Source organism: Mobula hypostoma, chromosome 28 (genome assembly GCF_963921235.1).
Source record: "Mobula hypostoma chromosome 28, sMobHyp1.1, whole genome shotgun sequence".
Classification (NCBI taxonomy): domain Eukaryota; kingdom Metazoa; phylum Chordata; class Chondrichthyes; order Myliobatiformes; family Myliobatidae; genus Mobula; species Mobula hypostoma.
In genome coordinates this window covers 36,133,088-36,156,080 of record NC_086124.1, presented here as the reverse complement: position 1 = coordinate 36,156,080, position 22,993 = coordinate 36,133,088, and the positions used below count along the sequence as shown (strand labels likewise).

The following is a 22,993-nucleotide window of genomic DNA, read 5'->3' as shown; positions in this document are numbered from 1 at the left end:
TGCGTATGTCACACCCTGACTCACTGTTACACGTACAGCTGTATACGTTACTGTGGTCTCGTATGTCACACCCTGACTCAATGTTACACGTACACCTGTATACGTTACTGTGGTCTGGTATGTCACACCCTGACTCACTGTTACACGGACACCTGTATACATTACTGTGGTCTCCATATGTCACACTCTGACTCACTGTTACACGTACACCTGTATACGTTACTGTGGTCTCGTGTGTCACACCCTGACTCACTGTTACATGTACACCTGTATACGTTACTGTGGCCTCGTGTGTCACACCGTCTGAATGTTACACGTACACTTGTATACGTTACTGTGGTCTCCTGTGTCACAGCCTGTCTCACTGTTACACGTACACCTGTATACGTTACTGTGGTCTCGTGTGTCACACCGTCTCACTGTTGCACGGACACCTGTAATCTGCGGTCTGCGTATGTCACACCCTGACTCACTGTTACACGTACACCTGTATACGTTACTGCGGTCTCGTGTGTCACACCCTGTTGCACTGTTACATGTACACCTGTATACGTTACTGTGGTCTCGTGTGTCACACCATCTGAATGTTACACGTACACCTGTATACGTTACTGTGGTCTCATGTGTCACACCGTCTCACTGTTGCACGTACACCTGTAATCTGCGGTCTGCGTATGTCACACCCTGACTCACTGTTACATGTACACCTGTATACGTTACTGTGGTCTCGTGTGTCACACCATCTGAATGTTACAGGTACACCTGTATACGTTACTGTGGTCTCGTGTATCACAGCCTGTCTCACTGTTACACGTACATCTGTATACGTTACTGTGGTCTCATGTGTCACACCGTCTCACTGTTACACGTACACCTGTATACGTTACTGTGGTCTCGTGTGTCACAGCCTGTCTCAATGTTACACGTACACCTGTATACGTTACTGTGGTCTCGTGTGTCACACCCTGACTCACTGTTACACGTACACCTGTATACGTTACTGTGGTCTCGTGTGTCACAGCCTGTCTCACTGTTACATGTACATTTGTATACGTTACTGTGGTCTCGTGTATCACATCCTGTCTCACTGTTACATGTACACCTGTATACGTTACTGTGGTCTCATGTGTCACACCGTCTCACTGTTGCACGTCCACCTGTAATCTGCGGTCTGCGTATGTCACACCCTGACTCACTGTTACACGTACACCTGTATACGTTACTGTGGTCTGGTATGTCACACCCTGACTCACTGTTACACGTACACCTGTATACATTACTGTGGTCTCCGTGTGTCACACTCTGACTCACTGTTACATGTACACCTGTATACGTTACTGTGGCCTCGTGTGTCACACCGTCTGAATGTTACACGTACACTTGTATACGTTACTGTGGTCGCGTGTATCACAGCCTGTCTCACTGTTACATGTACACCTGTATACGTTACTGTGGTCTCGTGTATCACAGCCTGTCTCACTGTTACATGTACACCTGTATACGTTACTGTGGTCTCGTGTGTCACACCCTGACCCGCTGTTACACGTACACCTGTATACGTTACTGTGGTCTCCGTGTGTCACAGCCTGTCTCACTGTTACACGTACACCTGTATACATTACTGTGGTCTCCGTGTGTCACACCTGTCTCACTGTTACACGTACACCTGTATACATTACTGTGGTCTCGTGTGTCACACCGTCTCACTGTTGCACGTCCACCTGTATACGTTACTGTGGTCTCCATGTGTCACACTCTGACTCACTGTTACACGTACACCTGTATACGTTACTGTGGTCTCGTGTGTCACAGCCTGTCTCACTGTTACACGTACACCTGTATACGTTACTGTGGTCTCGTGTGTCACAGCCTGTCTCACTGTTACATGTACACCTGTATACGTTACTGTGGTCTCATGTGTCACACCGTCTCACTGTTACACGTACACCTGTATACGTTACTGTGGTCTCGTGTATCACACCGTCTCACTGTTACACGTACACCTGTATACGTTACTGTGGTCTCGTGTGTCACACCGTCTCAATGTTACATGTACACCTGTATACGTTACTGTGGTCTCCGTGTGTCACACCGTCTCACTGTTACATGTACATTTGTATACGTTACTGCGGTCTCGTGTATCACAGCCTGTCTCACTGTTACATGTACACCTGTATATGTTACTGTGGTCTCATGTGTCACACCGTCTCACTGTTACACGTACACCTGTATACATTACTGTGGTCTCCGTGTGTCACAGCCTGTCTCACTGTTACACGTACACCTGTATACGTTACTGTGGTCTCGTGTGTCACACCGTCTCAATGTTACACGTACACCTGTATACGTTACTGTGGTCTCGTGTGTCACACGCTGACTCACTGTTACATGTACACCTGTATACGTTACTGTGGCCTCGTGTATCACATCCTGTCTCACTGTTACATGTACACCTGTATACGTTACTGTGGTCTCATGTGTCACACCGTCTCACTGTTACACGTACACCTGTATACGTTACTGTGGTCTCATGTGTCACACTGTCTCAATGTTACACGTACACCTGTATACGTTACTGTGGTCTCGTGTCACACCGTCTCACTGTTACACGTACACCTGTATACGTTACTGTGGTCTCATGTGTCACACCGTCTCAATGTTACACGTACACCTGTATACGTTACTGTGGTCTCATGTGTCACACCGTCTCACTGTTACACGTACACTTGTATATGTTACTGTGGTCTCGTGTATCACAGCCTGTCTCACTGTTACATGTAGATTTGTATACGTTACTGTGGTCTCGTGTGTCACACCCTGACTCACTGTTACACGTACACTTGTATACGTTACTGTGGTCTCGTGTGTCACACCCTGTTGCACTGTTACATGTACATTTGTATACGTTACTGTGGTCTCGTGTGTCACACCCTGACTCACTGTTACACGTACACCTGTATACGTTACTGTGGTCTCGTGTGTCACACCCTGACTCACTGTTACACGTACACCTGTATACGTTACTGTGGTCTCGTGTGTCACACCCTGACTCACTGTTACACGTACACCTGTATACGTTACTGTGGTCTCGTGTGTCACACCCTGACTCACTGTTACACGTACACCTGAATACGTTACTGTGGCCTCGTGTATCACACCCTGACTCACTGTTACACATACACCTGTATACGTTACTGTGGTCTCGTGTGTCACACCCTGACTCACTGTTACACGTACACCTGTATACGTTACTGTGGTCTCGTGTGTCACACCGTCTCACTGTTGCACGTACACCTTAATCTGCGGTCTGCGTATGTCACACCCTGACTCACTGTTATACGTACACCTGTATACGTTACTGTGGCCTCCTGTGTCACAGCCTGTCTCACTGTTACATGTACACCTGTATACGTTACTGTGGTCTCGTGTGTCACACCGTCTCACTGTTACACGTACACCTGTATACGTTACTGTGGTCTCGTGTGTCACACCGTCTCAATGTTACATGTACACCTGTATACGTTACTGTGGTCTCGTGTATCACACCTGTCTCACTGTTACAAGTACACCTGTATACGTTACTGTGGCCTCCTGTGTCACAGCCTGTCTCACTGTTACATGTAGATTTGTATACGTTACTGTGGTCTCGTGTATCACAGCCTGTCTCACTGTTACATGTACATTTGTATACGTTACTGTGGTCTCGTGTGTCACACCGTCTGAATGTTACACGTACACCTGTATACGTTACTGTGGTCTCCTGTGTCACAGCGTCTCACTGTTGCACGTCCACCTGTGATCTGCGGTCTGCGTATGTCACACCCTGACTCACTGTTACACGTACACCTGTATACGTTACTGTGGTCTCCTCTGTCACAGCCTGTCTCACTGTTACATGTACACCTGTATACGTTACTGTGGTCTCGTGTATCACAGCCTGTCTCACTGTTACATGTACACCTGTATACGTTACTGTGGTCTCCTCTGTCACAGCCTGTCTCACTGTTACATGTACACCTGTATACGTTACTGTGGTCTCATGTGTCACACCGTCTCACTGTTGCACGTCCACCTGTAATCTGCGGTCTGCGTATGTCACACCCTGACTCACTGTTACACGTACACCTGTATACGTTACTGTGGTCTCGTGTATCACAGCCTGTCTCACTGTTACATGTACACCTGTATACGTTACTGTGGTCTCGTGTATCACAGCCTGTCTCACTGTTACACGTACACCTGTATACGTTACTGTGGTCTCCGTGTGTCACAGCCTGTCTCACTGTTACATGTACACCTGTATACGTTACTGTGGTCTCATGTGTCACACCGTCTCACTGTTACACGTACACCTGTATACGTTACTGTGGTCTCGTGTGTCACACCCTGACTCACTGTTACACGTACACCTGTATACGTTACTGTGGTCTCGTGTGTCACACCCTGACTCACTGTTACACGTACACCTGTATACGTTACTGTGGTCTCGTGTGTCACATCGTATCACTGTTGCACGTACACCTGTATACGTTACTGTGGTCTCGTGTGTCACAGCCTGTCTCACTGTTACATGTACACCTGTATATGTTACTGTGGTCTCGTGTATCACAGCCTGTCTCACTGTTACATGTACACCTGTATACGTTACTGTGGTCTCGTGTATCACACCGTCTCACTGTTACATGTACACCTGTATACGTTACTGTGGTCTCGTGTGTCACACCGTCTCACTGTTACACGTACACCTGTATACGTTACTGTGGTCTCCGTGTGTCACAGCCTGTCTCACTGTTACATGTACATTTGTATACGTTACTGTGGTCTCATGTGTCACACCGTCTCACTGTTGCACGTACACCTGTATACGTTACTGTGGTCTCATGTGTCACACCGTCTCACTGTTGCACGTACACCTGTAATCTGCGGTCTGCGTATGTCACACCCTGACTCACTGTTACACGTACACCTGTATACGTTACTGTGGTCTCGTGTATCACACCGTCTCACTGTTACACGTACACCTGTATACGTTACTGTGGTCTCGTGTATCACACCGTCTGAATGTTACACGTATACCTGTATACGTTACTGTGGTCTCCGTGTGTCACAGCCTGTCTCACTGTTACACGTACATCTGTATACGTTACTGTGGTCTCCTGTGTCACACCTGTCTCACTGTTCCACGTACACCTGTATACGTTACTGTGGTCTCGTGTGTCACACCGTCTCAAGGTTACACGTACACCTGTATACGTTACTGTGGTCTCGTGTGTCACAGCCTGTCTCACTGTTACATGTACACCTGTATACGTTACTGTGGTCTCGTGTGTCACACCTGTCTCACTGTTACACGTACACCTGTATACGTTACTGTGGTCTCGTGTGTCACACCGTCTCAAGGTTACATGTACACCTGTATACGTTACTGTGGTCTCCGTGTGTCACAGCCTGTCTCACTGTTACACGTACACCTGTATACGTTACTGTGGTCTCCGTGTGTCACACCGTCTCACTGTTACATGTACATTTGTATACGTTACTGCGGTCTCGTGTATCACAGCCTGTCTCACTGTTACATGCACACCTGTATACATCACTGTGGTCTCATGTGTCACACCGTCTCATTGTTACACGTACACCTGTATACATTACTGTGGTCTCCGTGTGTCACAGCCTGTCTCACTGTTACACGTACACCTGTATACGTTACTGTGGCCTCGTGTATCACACCCTGACTCACTGTTACATGTACACCTGTATACATTACTGTGGCCTCCTGTGTCACACCGTCTGAATGTTACACGTACACCTGTATACGTTACTGTGGTCTCCTGTGTCACAGCCTGTCTCACTGTTACATGTACATTTGTATACGTTACTGTGGTCTCGTGTATCACACCGTCTCACTGTTACACGTACACCTGTATACGTTACTGTGGTCTCGTGTATCACACCGTCTGAATGTTACACGTATAGCTGTATACGTTACTGTGGTCTCCGTGTGTCACAGCCTGTCTCACTGTTACACGTACATCTGTATACGTTACTGTGGTCTCCGTGTGTCACACCTGTCTCACTGCTCCACGTACACCTGTATACGTTACTGTGGTCTCGTGTGTCACACCGTGTCAATGTTACATGTACACCTGTATACGTTACTGTGGTTTCCGTGTGTCACACCGTCTCACTGTTACATGTACATTTGTATACGTTACTGCGGTCTCGTGTATCACAGCCTGTCTCACTGTTACATGTACACCTGTATACATCACTGTGGTCTCGTGTGTCACACCGTCTCACTGTTACACGTACACCTGTATACGTTACTGTGGACTCCGTGTGTCACAGCCTGTCTCACTGTTACACGTACACCTGTATACGTTACTGTGGTCTCGTGTGTCACACCGTCTCAATGTTACACGTACACCTGTATACGTTACTGTGGTCTCGTGTGTCACACGCTGACTCACTGTTACATGTACACCTGTATACGTTACTGTGGTCTCCTGTGTCACACCCTGTCTCACTGTTACATGTACATTTGTATACGTTACTGTGGTCTCGTGTATCACAGCCTGTCTCACTGTTACATGTACACCTGTATACGTTACTGTGGTCTCATGTGTCACACCGTCTCACTGTTGCACGTACACCTGTATACGTTACTGTGGTCTCGTGTGTCACACCTGTCTCACTGTTGCACGTACACCTGTATACGTTACTGTGGTCTCGTGTGTCACACCCTGTCTCACTGTTACACGTACACCTGTATACGTTACTGTGGTCTCGTGTGTCACACCCTGACTCACTGTTACACGTACACCTGTATACGTTACTGTGGTCTGGTATGTCACACCCTGACTCACTGTTACACGTACACCTGTATACGTTACTGTGGTCTCCATGTGTCACACTCTGACTCACTGTTACACGTACACCTGTATATGTTACTGTGGTCTCGTGTGTCACACCCTGACTCACTGTTACATGTACACCTGTATACGTTACTGTGGCCTCGTGTGTCACACCGTCTGAATGTTACACGTACACCTGTATACGTTACTGTGGTCTCCTGTGTCACAGCCTGTCTCACTGTTACATGTACATTTGTATACGTTACTGTGGTCTCGTGTGTCACACCGTCTCACTGTTGCACGTACACCTGTATACGTTACTGTGGTCTCGTGTGTCACACCCTGACTCACTGTTACACGTACACCTGTATACGTTACTGTGGTCTCGTGTGTCACAGCCTGTCTCACTGTTACATGTACACCTGTATACGTTACTGTGGTCTCGTGTGTCACACCGTCTCACTGTTACATGTACACCTGTATACGTTACTGTGGTCTCATGTGTCACACCGTCTCACTGTTGCACGTACACCTGTATACGTTACTGTGGTCTCGTGTGTCACACGCTGACTCACTGTTACATGTACACCTGTATACGTTACTGTGGTCTCATGTGTCACACCCATCTGAATGTTACAGGTACACCTGTATACGTTACTGTGGTCTCGTGTATCACAGCCTGTCTCACTGTTACACGTACACCTGTATACGTTACTGTGGTCTCGTGTATCACACCGTCTGAATGTTACACGTATACCTGTATACGTTACTGTGGTCTCCGTGTGTCACAGCCTGTCTCACTGTTACACGTACATCTGTATACGTTACTGTGGTCTCCTGTGTCACACCTGTCTCACTGTTCCACGTACACCTGTATACGTTACTGTGGTCTCGTGTGTCACACCGTCTCAAGGTTACATGTACACCTGTATACGTTACTGTGGTCTCCGTGTGTCACACCGTCTCACTGTTACATGTACATTTGTATACGTTACTGCGGTCTCGTGTATCACAGCCTGTCTCACTGTTACATGCACACCTGTATACATCACTGTGGTCTCATGTGTCACACCGTCTCATTGTTACACGTACACCTGTATACATTACTGTGGTCTCCGTGTGTCACAGCCTGTCTCACTGTTACACGTACACCTGTATACGTTACTGTGGCCTCGTGTATCACACCCTGACTCACTGTTACATGTACACCTGTATACATTACTGTGGCCTCCTGTGTCACACCGTCTGAATGTTACACGTACACCTGTATACGTTACTGTGGTCTCCTGTGTCACAGCCTGTCTCACTGTTACATGTACATTTGTATACGTTACTGTGGTCTCGTGTATCACACCGTCTCACTGTTACACGTACACCTGTATACGTTACTGTGGTCTCGTGTATCACACCGTCTGAATGTTACACGTATAGCTGTATACGTTACTGTGGTCTCCGTGTGTCACAGCCTGTCTCACTGTTACACGTACATCTGTATACGTTACTGTGGTCTCCGTGTGTCACACCCTGACTCACTGTTACATGTACACCTGTATACGTTACTGTGGTCTCGTGTGTCACACCGTCTCACTGTTACACGTACACCTGTATACGTTACTGTGGTCTCGTGTGTCACAGCCTGTCTCACTGTTACACGTACACCTGTATACGTTACTGTGGTCTCGTGTGTCACACCATCTCACTGTTACACGTACACCTGTATACGTTACTGTGGTCTCGTGTATCACAGCCTGTCTCACTGTTACACGTACACCTGTATACGTTACTGTGGTCTCGTGTGTCACACCCTGACTCACTGTTACACGTACACCTGTATACGTTACTGTGGTCTGGTGTGTCACAGCCTGTCTCACTGTTACATGTACATTTGTATACGTTACTGTGGTCTCGTGTATCACAGCCTGTCTCACTGTTACATGTACACCTGTATACGTTACTGTGGTCTCATGTGTCACACCGTCTCACTGTTGCACGTACACCTGTATACGTTACTGTGGTCTCGTGTGTCACACCCTGACTCACTGTTACACGTACACCTGTATACGTTACTGTGGTCTCCATGTGTCACACTCTGACTCACTGTTACACGTACACCTGTATACATTACTGTGGTCTCCGTGTGTCACACTCTGACTCACTGTTACATGTACACCTGTATACGTTACTGTGGCCTCGTGTGTCACACCGTCTGAATGTTACACGTACACTTGTACACGTTACTGTGGTCTCCTGTGTCACAGCCTGTCTCACTGTTACATGTACAATTGTTAACGTTACTGTGGTCTCGTGTATCACAGCCTGTCTCACTGTTGCATGTACACCTGTATACGTTACTGTGGTCTCGTGTGTCACACCCTGACTCACTGTTACACGTACACCTGTATACGTTACTGTGGTCTCCGTGTGTCACAGCCTGTCTCACTGTTACACGTACACCTGTATACGTTACTGTGGTCTCCGTGTGTCACAGCCTGTCTCACTGTTACACGTACACCTGTATACGTTACTGTGGTCTCGTGTGTCACACCGTCTCACTGTTGCACGTACACCTGTATACGTTACTGTGGTCTCCATGTGTCACACTCTGACTCACTGTTACACGTACACCTGTATACGTTACTGTGGTCTCGTGTGTCACAGCCTGTCTCACTGTTACATGTACACCTGTATACGTTACTGTGGTCTCATGTGTCACACCGTCTCACTGTTACACGTACACCTGTATACGTTACTGTGGTCTCGTGTGTCACAGCCTGTCTCACTGTTACACGTACACCTGTATACGTTACTGTGGTCTCCGTGTGTCACACCGTCTCACTGTTACACGTACACCTGTATACGTTACTGTGGTCTCGTGTATCACACCGTCTGAATGTTACACGTATAGCTGTATACGTTACTGTGGTCTCCGTGTGTCACAGCCTGTCTCACTGTTACACGTACATCTGTATACGTTACTGTGGTCTCCGTGTGTCACACCTGTCTCACTGTTCCACGTACACCTGTATACGTTACTGTGGTCTCGTGTGTCACACCGTCTCAATGTTACATGTACACCTGTATACGTTACTGTGGTCTCCGTGTGTCACACCGTCTCACTGTTACATGTACATTTGTATACGTTACTGCGGTCTCGTGTATCACAGCCTGTCTCACTGTTACATGTACACCTGTATACATCACTGTGGTCTCGTGTGTCACACCGTCTCACAGTTACACGTACACCTGTATACGTTACTGTGGTCTCCGTGTGTCACAGCCTGTCTCACTGTTACACGTACACCTGTATACGTTACTGTGGTCTCGTGTGTCACACCGTCTCAATGTTACACGTACACCTGTATACGTTACTGTGGTCTCTTGTGTCACACGCTGACTCACTGTTACATGTACACCTGTATACGTTACTGTGGTCTCCTGTGTCACAGCCTGTCTCACTGTTACATGTACATTTGTATACGTTACCGTGGTCTCGTGTATCACAGCCTGTCTCACTGTTACATGTACACCTGTATACGTTACTGTGGTCTCGTGTGTCACACCGTCTCACTGTTACACGTACACCTGTATACGTTACTGTGGTCTCGTGTGTCACAGCCTGTCTCACTGTTACATGTACACCTGTATACGTTACTGTGGTCTCGTGTATCACAGCCTGTCTCACTGTTACACGTACACCTGTATACGTTACTGTGGTCTCGTGTGTCACACCCTGACTCACTGTTACACGTACACCTGTATACGTTACTGTGGTCTGGTATGTCACACCCTGACTCACTGTTACACGTACACCTGTATACGTTACTGTGGTCTCCATGTGTCACACTCTGACTCACTGTTACACGTACACCTGTATACATTACTGTGGTCTCCGTGTGTCACACTCTGACTCACTGTTACATGTACACCTGTATACGTTACTGTGGCCTCGTGTGTCACACCGTCTGAATGTTACACGTACACCTGTATACGTTACTGTGGTCTCCGTGTGTCACAGCCTGTCTCACTGTTACACGTACACCTGTATACGTTACTGTGGTCTCGTGTGTCACACCGTCTCACTGTTACATGTACACCTGTATACGTTGCGGTCTCGTGTGTCACAGCCTGTCTCACTGTTACACGTACACCTGTATACGTTACTGTGGTCTCGTGTGTCACAGCCTGTCTCACTGTTACACGTACACCTGTATACGTTACTGTGGTCTCGTGTATCACACCGTCTCACTGTTACATGTACACCTGTATACGTTACTGTGGTCTCATGTGTCACACCGTCTCACTGTTGCACGTACACCTGTATACGTTACTGTGGTCTCGTGTGTCACACGCTGACTCACTGTTACATGTACACCTGTATACGTTACTGTGGTCTCATGTGTCACACCGTCTCAATGTTACACGTACACCTGTATACGTTACTGTGGCCTCCTGTGTCACAGCCTGTCTCACTGTTACATGTACACCTGTATACGTTACTGTGGTCTCATGTGTCACACCGTCTCACTGTTACACGTACACCTGTATACGTTACTGTGGTCTCGTGTGTCACAGCCTGTCTCACTGTTACATGTACACCTGTATACGTTACTGTGGTCTCGTGTGTCACACCCTGACTCACTGTTACACGTACACCTGTATACGTTACTGTGGTCTCCTGTGTCACAGCCTGTCTCACTGTTACATGTACATTTGTATACGTTACTGTGGTCTCGTGTATCACAGCCTGTCTCACTGTTACATGTACACCTGTATACGTTACTGTGGTCTCATGTGTCACACCGTCTCACTGTTGCACGTACACCTGTAATCTGCGGTCTGCGTATGTCACACCCTGACTCACTGTTACACGTACACCTGTATACGTTACTGTGGTCTCGTGTATCACAGCCTGTCTCACTGTTACACGTACACCTGTATACGTTACTGTGGTCTCGTGTGTCACACGCTGACTCACTGTTACATGTACACCTGTATACGTTACTGTGGCCTCGTGTGTCACACCGTCTGAATGTTACACGTACACCTGTATACGTTACTGTGGTCTCCTGTGTCACAGCCTGTCTCACTGTTACATGTACAATTGTATACGTTACTGTGGTCTCGTGTATCACAGCCTGTCTCACTGTTACATGTACACCTGTATACGTTACTGTGGTCTCGTGTGTCACACCTGTCTCACTGTTACATGTACACCTGTATACGTTACTGTGGTCTCCGTGTGTCACAGCCTGTCTCACTGTTACACGTACACCTGTATACGTTACTGTGGTCTCGTGTGTCACACCTGTCTCACTGTTACACGTACACCTGTATACGTTACTGTGGTCTCGTGTGTCACACCGTCTCACTGTTACACGTACACCTGTATACGTGACTGTGGTCTCGTGTGTCACACCCTGACTCACTGTTACATGTACACCTGTATACGTTACTGTGGTCTCGTGTGTCACAGCCTGTCTCACTGTTACATGTACACCTGTATACGTTACTGTGGTCTCATGTGTCACAGCCTGTCTCACTGTTACACGTACACCTGTATACGTTACTGTGGTCTCGTGTGTCACAGCCTGTCTCACTGTTACATGTACACCTGTATATGTTACTGTGGTCTCGTGTATCACAGCCTGTCTCACTGTTACATGTACACCTGTATACGTTACTGTGGTCTCATGTGTCACACCGTCTCACTGTTACACGTACACCTGTATACGTTACTGTGGACTCCGTGTGTCACAGCCTGTCTCACTGTTACACGTACACCTGTATACGTTACTGTGGTCTCGTGTGTCACACCGTCTCAATGTTACACGTACACCTGTATACGTTACTGTGGTCTCGTGTGTCACACGCTGACTCACTGTTACATGTACACCTGTATACGTTACTGTGGCCTCGTGTGTCACAGCCTGTCTCACTGTTACATGTACACCTGTATACGTTACTGTGGTCTCTGTCTCACTGTGTACACCTGTATACTTACTGTGGTCTCGTGTGTCACAGCCTGTCTCACTGTTACACGTACACCTGTATACGTTACTGTGGTCTCGTGTGTCACACCTGTCTCACTGTTACACGTACACCTGTATACGTTACTGTGGTCTCTGTGTCACACCGTCTCCTGTTCACTGTTACGTACACCTGTATACGTTACTGTGGTCTCATCACACCTGTCTCACTGTTACACGTACACCTGTATACGTTACTGTGGTCTCATGTGTCACACCGTCTCACTGTTACACGTACACCTGTATACGTTACTGTGGTCTCCGTGTGTCACAGCCTGTCTCACTGTTACATGTACACCTGTATACGTTACTGTGGTCTCGTGTGTCACAGCCTGTCTCACTGTTACATGTACACCTGTATACGTTACTGTGGTCTCGTGTGTCACACCCTGTCTCACTGTTACATGTACACCTGTATACGTTACTGTGGTCTCGTGTGTCACACCCTGTCTCACTGTTACACGTACACCTGTATACGTTACTGTGGTCTCGTGTGTCACACCCTGACTCACTGTTACACGTACACCTGTATACGTTACTGTGGTCTCGTGTATCACAGCCTGTCTCACTGTTACACGTACACCTGTATACGTTACTGTGGTCTCGTGTGTCACACCCTGACTCACTGTTACACGTACATCTGTATACGTTACTGTGGCCTCGTGTATCACACCCTGACTCACTGTTACATGTACATTTGTATACGTTACTGTGGTCTCCGTGTGTCACAACCTGTCTCACTGTTACACGTACACCTGTATACGTTACTGTGGTCTCGTGTGTCACACCGTCTCACTGTTACACGTACACCTGTATACGTTACTGTGGTCTCGTGTGTCACACCGACTCACTGTTACACGTACACCTGTATACGTTACTGTGGTCTCCTGTGTCACAGCCTGTCTCACTGTTACATGTACACCTGTATACGTTACTGTGGTCTCGTGTATCACAGCCTGTCTCACTGTTACATGTACACCTGTATACGTTACTGTGGTCTCGTGTGTCACACCGTCTGAATGTTACACGTACACCTGTATACGTTACTGTGGTCTCCTGTGTCACAGCCTGTCTCACTGTTACATGTACATTTGTATACGTTACTGTGGTCTCATGTGTCACACCGTCTCACTGTTACACGTACACCTGTATACGTTACTGTGGTCTCGTGTGTCACAGCCTGTCTCACTGTTACATGTACACCTGTATACGTTACTGTGGTCTCGTGTGTCACAGCCTGTCTCACTGTTACATGTACACCTGTATACGTTACTGTGGTCTCGTGTATCACACCGTCTCACTGTTACATGTACACCTGTATACGTTACTGTGGTCTCATGTGTCACACCGTCTCACTGTTGCACGTACACCTGTATACGTTACTGTGGTCTGCGTATGTCACACCCTGACTCACTGTTACATGTACACCTGTATACGTTACTGTGGTCTCGTGTGTCACAGCCTGTCTCACTGTTACACGTACACCTGTATACGTTACTGTGGTCTCCGTGTGTCACAGCCTGTCTCACTGTTACATGTACACCTGTATACGTTACTGTGGTCTCGTGTGTCACACCGTCTCACTGTTACACGTACACCTGTATACGTTACTGTGGTCTCGTGTGTCACACCCTGACTCACTGTTACACGTACACCTGTATACGTTACTGTGGTCTCGTGTGTCACACCGTCTCACTGTTACACGTACACCTGTATACGTTGCGGTCTCGTGTGTCACAGCCTGTCTCACTGTTACATGTACACCTGTATACGTTACTGTGGTCTCGTGTGTCACAGCCTGTCTCACTGTTACATGTACACCTGTATACGTTACTGTGGTCTCGTGTGTCACACCGTCTCACTGTTACACGTACACCTGTATACGTTACTGTGGTCTCCGTGTGTCACAGCCTGTCTCACTGTTACATGTACATTTGTATACGTTACTGTGGTCTCATGTGTCACACCGTCTCACTGTTGCACGTACACCTGTAATCTGCGGTCTGCGTATGTCACACCCTGACTCACTGTTACACGTACACCTGTATACGTTACTGTGGTCTCGTGTGTCACACCGTCTCAATGTTACATGTACACCTGTATACGTTACTGTGGTCTCCGTGTGTCACAGCCTGTCTCACTGTTACACGTACATCTGTATACGTTACTGTGGTCTCCTGTGTCACACCTGTCTCACTGTTCCACGTACACCTGTATACGTTACTGTGGTCTCGTGTGTCACACCGTCTCAAGGTTACATGTACACCTGTATACGTTACTGTGGTCTCCGTGTGTCACACCGTCTCACTGTTACATGTACATTTGTATACGTTACTGCGGTCTCGTGTATCACAGCCTGTCTCACTGTTACATGCACACCTGTATACATCACTGTGGTCTCATGTGTCACACCCTGTCTCACTGTTACACGTACACCTGTATACGTTACTGTGGTCTCCGTGTGTCACAGCCTGTCTCACTGTTACACGTACATCTGTATACGTTACTGTGGCCTCGTGTATCACACCCTGACTCACTGTTACACGTACACCTGTATACGTTACTGTGGTCTCCGTGTGTCACAGCCTGTCTCACTGTTACATGTACACCTGTATACGTTACTGTGGTCTCCGTGTGTCACAGCCTGTCTCACTGTTACATGTACACCTGTATACGTTACTGTGGTCTCGTGTGTCACACCGTCTCACTGTTACACGTACACCTGTATACGTTACTGTGGTCTCGTGTGTCACACCGTCTCAATGTTACACGTACACCTGTATACGTTACTGTGGTCTCCGTGTGTCACAGCCTGTCTCACTGTTACACGTACATCTGTATACGTTACTGTGGTCTCCGTGTGTCACACCTGTCTCACTGTTACACGTACACCTGTATACGTTACTGTGGTCTCGTGTATCACACCGTCTCACTGTTACATGTACACCTGTATACGTTACTGTGGTCTCATGTGTCACACCGTCTCACTGTTACATGTACACCTGTATACGTTACTGTGGTCTCGTGTATCACAGCCTGTCTCACTGTTACATGTACACCTGTATACGTTACTGTGGTCTCATGTGTCACACCGTCTCACTGTTACACGTACACCTGTATACGTTACTGTGGTCTCCGTGTGTCACAGCCTGTCTCACTGTTACACGTACACCTGTATACGTTACTGTGGTCTCATGTGTCACACCGTCTCACTGTTACATGTACACCTGTATACGTTACTGTGGTCTCGTGTGTCACACCCTGACTCACTGTTACATGTACACCTGTATACGTTACTGTGGTCTCATGTGTCACACCGTCTCACTGTTACACGTACACCTGTATACATTACTGTGGTCTCCGTGTGTCACAGCCTGTCTCACTGTTACATGTACACCTGTATACGTTACTGTGGTCTCATGTGTCACACCGTCTGAATGTTACACGTACACCTGTATACGTTACTGTGGTCTCCTGTGTCACAGCCTGTCTCACTGTTACATGTACACCTGTATACGTTACTGTGGTCTCCTGTGTCACAGCCTGTCTCACTGTTACATGTACATTTGTATACGTTACTGTGGTCTCGTGTATCACATCCTGTCTCACTGTTACACGTACACCTGTATACGTTACTGTGGTCTCGTGTGTCACACCGTCTCAATGTTACATGTACACCTGTATACGTTACTGTGGTCTCCGTGTGTCACAGCCTGTCTCACTGTTACACGTACACCTGTATACGTTACTGTGGTCTCCGTGTGTCACACCTGTCTCACTGTTACACGTACACCTGTATACGTTACTGTGGTCTCGTGTGTCACACCCTGACTCACTGTTACATGTACACCTGTATACGTTACTGTGGTCTCCGTGTGTCACACCGTCTCACTGTTACATGTACACCTGTATACGTTACTGTGGTCTCGTGTATCACAGCCTGTCTCACTGTTACATGTACACCTGTATACGTTACTGTGGTCTCATGTGTCACACCGTCTCACTGTTACACGTACACCTGTATACGTTACTGTGGACTCCGTGTGTCACAGCCTGTCTCACTGTTACACGTACACCTGTATACGTTACTGTGGTCTCGTGTGTCACACCGTCTCAATGTTACACGTACACCTGTATACGTTACTGTGGTCTCGTGTGTCACACGCTGACTCACTGTTACATGTACACCTGTATACGTTACTGTGGCCTCGTGTGTCACACCGTCTGAATGTTACACGTACACCTGTATACGTTACTGTGGTCTCCTGTGTCACAGCCTGTCTCACTGTTACATGTACATTTGTATACGTTACTGTGGTCTCATGTGTCACACCGTCTCACTGTTACACGTACACCTGTATACGTTACTGTGGTCTCGTGTGTCACAGCCTGTCTCACTGTTACATGTACACCTGTATACGTTACTGTGGTCTCGTGTATCACACCTGTCTCACTGTTACATGTACACCTGTATACGTTACTGTGGTCTCGTGTGTCACACCGTCTCACTGTTACACGTACACCTGTATACGTTGCGGTCTCGTGTGTCACAGCCTGTCTCACTGTTACATGTACACCTGTATACGTTACTGTGGTCTCGTGTATCACACCGTCTCACTGTTACATGTACACCTGTATACGTTACTGTGGTCTCATGTGTCACAGCCTGTCTCACTGTTACACGTACACCTGTATACGTTACTGTGGTCTCCGTGTGTCACAGCCTGTCTCACTGTTACACGTACACCTGTATACGTTACTGTGGTCTCGTGTGTCACACCATCTCACTGTGACACGTACACCTGTATATGTTACTGCGGTCTCGTGTGTCACACCCTGACTCACTGTTACATGTACACCTGTATACGTTACTGTGGCCTCGTGTGTCACACCGTCTGAATGTTACACGTACACCTGTATACGTTACTGTGGTCTCCTGTGTCACAGCCTGTCTCACTGTTACATGTACACCTGTATACGTTACTGTGGTCTCATGTGTCACACCGTCTCACTGTTACACGTACACCTGTATACGTTACTGTGGTCTCGTGTGTCACAGCCTGTCTCACTGTTACACGTACACCTGTATACGTTACTGTGGTCTCGTGTGTCACAGCCTGTCTCACTGTTACACGTACACCTGTATACGTTACTGTGGTCTCGTGTGTCACACCGTCTCACTGTTACATGTACACCTGTATACGTTACTGTGGTCTCGTGTGTCACACCGTCTCACTGTTACACGTACACCTGTATACGTTACTGTGGTCTCGTGTGTCACACGCTGACTCACTGTTACATGTACACCTGTATACGTTACTGTGGCCTCGTGTGTCACACCGTCTGAATGTTACACGTACACCTGTATACGTTACTGTGGTCTCCTGTGTCACAGCCTGTCTCACTGTTACATGTACATTTGTATACGTTACTGTGGTCTCATGTGTCACACCGTCTCACTGTTACACGTACACCTGTATACGTTACTGTGGTCTCGTGTGTCACAGCCTGTCTCACTGTTACATGTACACCTGTATATGTTACTGTGGTCTCGTGTATCACAGCCTGTCTCACTGTTACATGTACACCTGTATACGTTACTGTGGTCTCGTGTGTCACACCGTCTCACTGTTACACGTACACCTGTATACGTTACTGTGGTCTCCGTGTGTCACAGCCTGTCTCACTGTTACACGTACACCTGTATACGTTACTGTGGTCTCGTGTGTCACACCCTGACTCACTGTTACACGTACACCTGTATATGTTACTGCGGTCTGCGTATGTCACACCCTGACTCACTGTTACACATACATCTGCATACGTTGTGGTCTCGTGTGTCACACCGTCTCACTGTTCCACGTACACCCACCCCATTGATGCCTCACGACAGATGGGCGAGGTTTTGTCGTGGTTAGGTTACCGAACTGTACTGCTCACCTGCTCCTTGCACTGGTCTGCCCGTCGCCTCTCGTCTTCCACCTGCAGAACAAGCTCCTTCATTCGCTTCTCCGCCCGCCGGACCAGCTTATTTCCCAGCGCACGCTCCCTGTGTTGGTGTGGCAGATGAGTAAAGGTCAAGAATTCACACATACTGGGGAGAGGGGGACATCACAGCTGGGGAGGACAGGAAGTGGGAAGGGTCATAGGAGAGGTTTGACCAGCAGGATGGTGAGTGTAGGGGTTACAGAGATTGGGAAGTAGTGAGGGAGGGGTTTGAACAGGAGGGGGAGTGCCGGGGTTACAGAGATAGCAAGGGGGTGAGGGAGGGGTTTGAACAGGAAGATACGAGTGTAGGAGTTACAGAGACAGGGAAGGAGTGAGGGAGGGGTTTGAACAGGAGGGGTAGTGTAGGGGTTACAGAGATAGCGAGGGGGTGAGGGAGGGGTTTGATCAGGAGGGGGTAGTGTCGGGGTTACAGAGATAGGGAGGGGGTGAGGGAGGGGTTTGAACAGGAGGGGGAGTGTAGGGGTTACAGAGATAGGGAGGGGGTGAGGGAGGGGTTTGAACAGACGGACAGGGAGTGTAGGGGTTACAAAGATAAGGAGGGGTGAGGGAGGGGTTTGAACAGGAGGGGGAGTGTAGGGGTTACAAAGATAAGGAGGGGTGAGGGAGGGGTTTGAACAGGAAGGGGGAGTGTTGGGGTTACAGAGATAGGGAGGGGGTGAGGGAGGGGTTTGAACAGGAGGGCAGGGAGGGTAGGGGTTACAGAGATAAGGAGGGGTGAGGGAGGGGTTTGAACAGGGGGGGAGTGTAGGGGTTACAGAGATAGGGAGGGGGTGAGGGAGGGGTTTGAACAGGGGGGGAGTGTAGGGATTATAGAGATAGGGAGGGGGTCAGGGAGGGTTTGAACAGGAGAGGGGAGTGTAGGGGTTACAGAGATGGGGAGGGGGTGAGGGAGGGGTTTGAACAGGGGGGGAGTGTAGGGGTTACAGAGATAGGGAGGGGGTGAGGGAGGGTTTGAACAGGAGAGGGGAGTGTAGGGGTTACAGGGATAGGGAGGGGTGAGGGAGGGGTTTGAACAGGGGGGGAGTGTAGGGGTTACAGGGATAGGGAGGGGTTTGAACGGGAGGACGGGGAGGGAGGGAGGGGTTTGAAAGGGAGGACGGGGAGGGAGGGAGGGAGGGGATGAGGGAGTGGACAGGTCACCTGGACTCCTGCTCGAGCTGCTCCTCGAGCTGCGACACTTTGCTCTCCATTGCTGCCATACTGCCGCGGTATTTGGAGCGGACGCTCCCCTCGAGCTCGGACAAGCGCGCCCTCAGCTCCTTGTTCTGCCGTTCGAGCTGCTGACGTGCACCCTCCGCCTTCTGAGCCTGTGTCCGTTCGGCCGAGAGTTCAGCTGTCATCGCCTCCGCCTGGGGGCGTGTGGTCGGGAGAGAAAGCAAAGATTTTTAATTGGAATTGGTTTGTAATTGTCACATGTACGGAGCTACAGAGAAAACCTTGTCTTTCGTACAGATCAGGTGACTGCAAAATAAAGTGTTACAGTGGCAGAGAAAGATCAGTGCAGGGACCACAACAAACAACTTGAACTAGCTACAGCACAGATACAATAGACAGCAGGTACTGCCTTTCCCAGGGTGGAGGTGTGTAACACCTAAGGGCTGGCATTCAAAGTTACAGGGGGAAAATTCAAATGGGGAATGGAGGGAGATGGACATTGTGTACGGGGAACGAAGAGAGATGGACATTGTGTACGGGGAATGGAGGGAGATGGACATTGTGTACGGGGAATGGAGGGAGATGGACATTGTGTACGGGGAATGGAGGGAGATGGACATTGTGTATGGGGAATGGAGGGAGATGGACATTGTGTACGGGGAATGGAGGGAGATGGACATTGTGTACGGGGAATGGAGGGAGATGGACATTGTGTACGGGGAACGGAGGGAGATGGACATTGTGTACGGGGAACGGAGGGAGATGGACATTGTGTACGGGGAACGGAGGGAGATGGACATTGTGTACGGGGAATGGAGGGAGATGGACATTGTGTACGGGGAACGGAGGGAGATGGACATTGTGTACGGGGAACAGAGGGAGATGGACATTGTGTACGGGGAACGAAGAGAGATGGACATTATGTATGGGGAACGGAGAGAGATGGACATTGCGTATGGGGAATGGAGGGAGATGGACACTATGTACGGTGAATGGAGGGAGATGGACATTATGTACGGGGAATGGAAGGAGATGGACATTGTGTATGGGGAACGGAGGGAGATGGACATTGTGTACGGGGAATGGAGAGAGATGGACATTGTGTACTGGGAATGGAGGGAGATGGACATTGTGTACCGGGAATGGAGAGAGATGGACATTGTGTACGGGGAACAGAGGGAGATGGACTTTGTGTATGGGGAGGGGAGCGTGATGGACATTGTGACTTCCACATAGATTGGGTGAATCAGGTTGGTTAAGGAAGTCTTGAGGAAGACTTCAGAGAACGCATCCGTGATGGCTTTCTTGAGCAGCATGTTAGTGAACCTACAAGGGAAAATACCATCTTACATCTAGACCTGTGCAATGAGACAGGTAAGATTAATGATCTTGTAGTCAGGGATCCTCTTGGAAAGAGTGATCACAGTATGATTGAATTTCGCATTCAGATGGAGGATGAAATAGTTAGATCTAAAACTAGTGTATTATGCTTGAACAAGGGAGACAACAACAGGATGAGGGAGGAGTTGGCTAATGTGGATTGGGAGCACAGGTTATTTGGTTGGACAGTTGAGGAACAGTGGAATACTTTCAAAGAGATTGTTCACAGTGCTCAACAAAAGTATATTCCAGTCAAAAGTAAGGACAGTAAGTGTGGGGAGAGCCAGCCTTGGATAACTAAAGATAGTATCAAATTAAAAGCTCATGTGTACAAAGTCGCAAAGAGTAGTGGGAGACTGAAGGATTGAGAAAACTTTAAAAAGCAACAAAGAACAACTAAACAAGAAATAAGGAAAGGGAAGAAAGAGTAAATTAGCACAAAATATAAAAACAGATAGGAAAAGTTTGTATAAATATATAAAGCGGAAGAGGGTGGCTAAAGTCAATGTAGATCCCTTGGAAGACGAGAAGGGGAAATTGATATTGGGTAATAAGGAAATGGCTGAGGCACTGAACGACTATTTTGTGTTGGTCTTCACGGTGGAGGACACATCTAATATGCCAAAGAAGGATGTTATGGATGAAATGGGAGGTGAGGACCTCGATAAAATCACTGTCACTAAAGGGATAGTGATGAGCAAACTAGAGGGCCTGAAGGTAGATAAGTCCCCTGGTCTTGATGGGATGCATCCCAGGGTGCTGAGGGAATTGGCAGAGGTTATAGTAGATGTGTTGGTAATCATTTACTAAAATTCTCTAGACTCTGGGAAGGTACTGGCAGATTGGAAGACAGCAAATGTCACGCCACTTTTTAAAAAAGGATGTAGGCAAAAGATGGGCCAGTTAGCTTAACATCTGTAGTCGGGAAAATGCTTGAAGTTGTCATTAAGGAAGAAATAGTGAAACATTTAGAAAGGAGTTGTTTCATTAGACAGACGCAGCATGGATTCAGAAAGGGCAGGTCCTGTTTGACAAACTTACTGGAGTTCTTTGAGGACATAATGAGTGCAGTGGATGGGGGGGGAACAGGTGGATGTCGTATACTGGATTTCCAGAAGGGGTTCAATAAGGTGCCGCACAAGAGACTTATAAATAAGGTACAGATGCATGGAGTCGGAGGAAATGTATTGGCATGGATAGTGGTTTGGTTAACCAACAGAAGGCAGAGAGTTGGTATAAATGGGTGTTTCTCCGGTTGGCAGTCGGTGGTGAGTGAGGTGCCACAGGGGTCGGTGTTGGGCCTGCAGCTGTTTACCATTTACATTGATGATTTGGAAGAGGGGACTGAGTGTAGCGTAGCAAAATTTGCTGATGACACTAAACTGAGTGGAAAAGCAAATTGTACAGAGGATGTGGAGACTCTGCAGAGGGATATAGATAGGTTAAGTGAGTGGGCCAAGGTCTGGCAGATGTAATACAATGTTGTTAAATGCGAGGTCATCCACTTTGGAAGGAATAATAGAAGAGCAGATTATTATTTAAATGGTGAAAGATTGCAGCATGCTGTTG

General features: G+C 48.0%; 1 protein-coding gene across 7 annotated transcripts in view; it reads right to left on the bottom strand.

Moving 5' to 3' along the window:
* The window catches only part of LOC134339037 (myosin-10-like), a 277,554-nt gene that overhangs the window by 26,437 nt on the left and 228,124 nt on the right, over nt 1-22,993 (bottom strand). For all 7 annotated transcript variants that reach the window (XM_063035301.1, XM_063035302.1, XM_063035305.1 and 4 more), the window contains 2 exons: nt 20,030-20,238; nt 18,821-18,929 (listed from right to left, as the gene is read on the bottom strand). In XM_063035301.1, the coding sequence (XP_062891371.1) occupies nt 18,821-18,929; nt 20,030-20,238 (318 nt within the window). The remainder of the gene's footprint in view (nt 1-18,820; nt 18,930-20,029; nt 20,239-22,993) is intronic.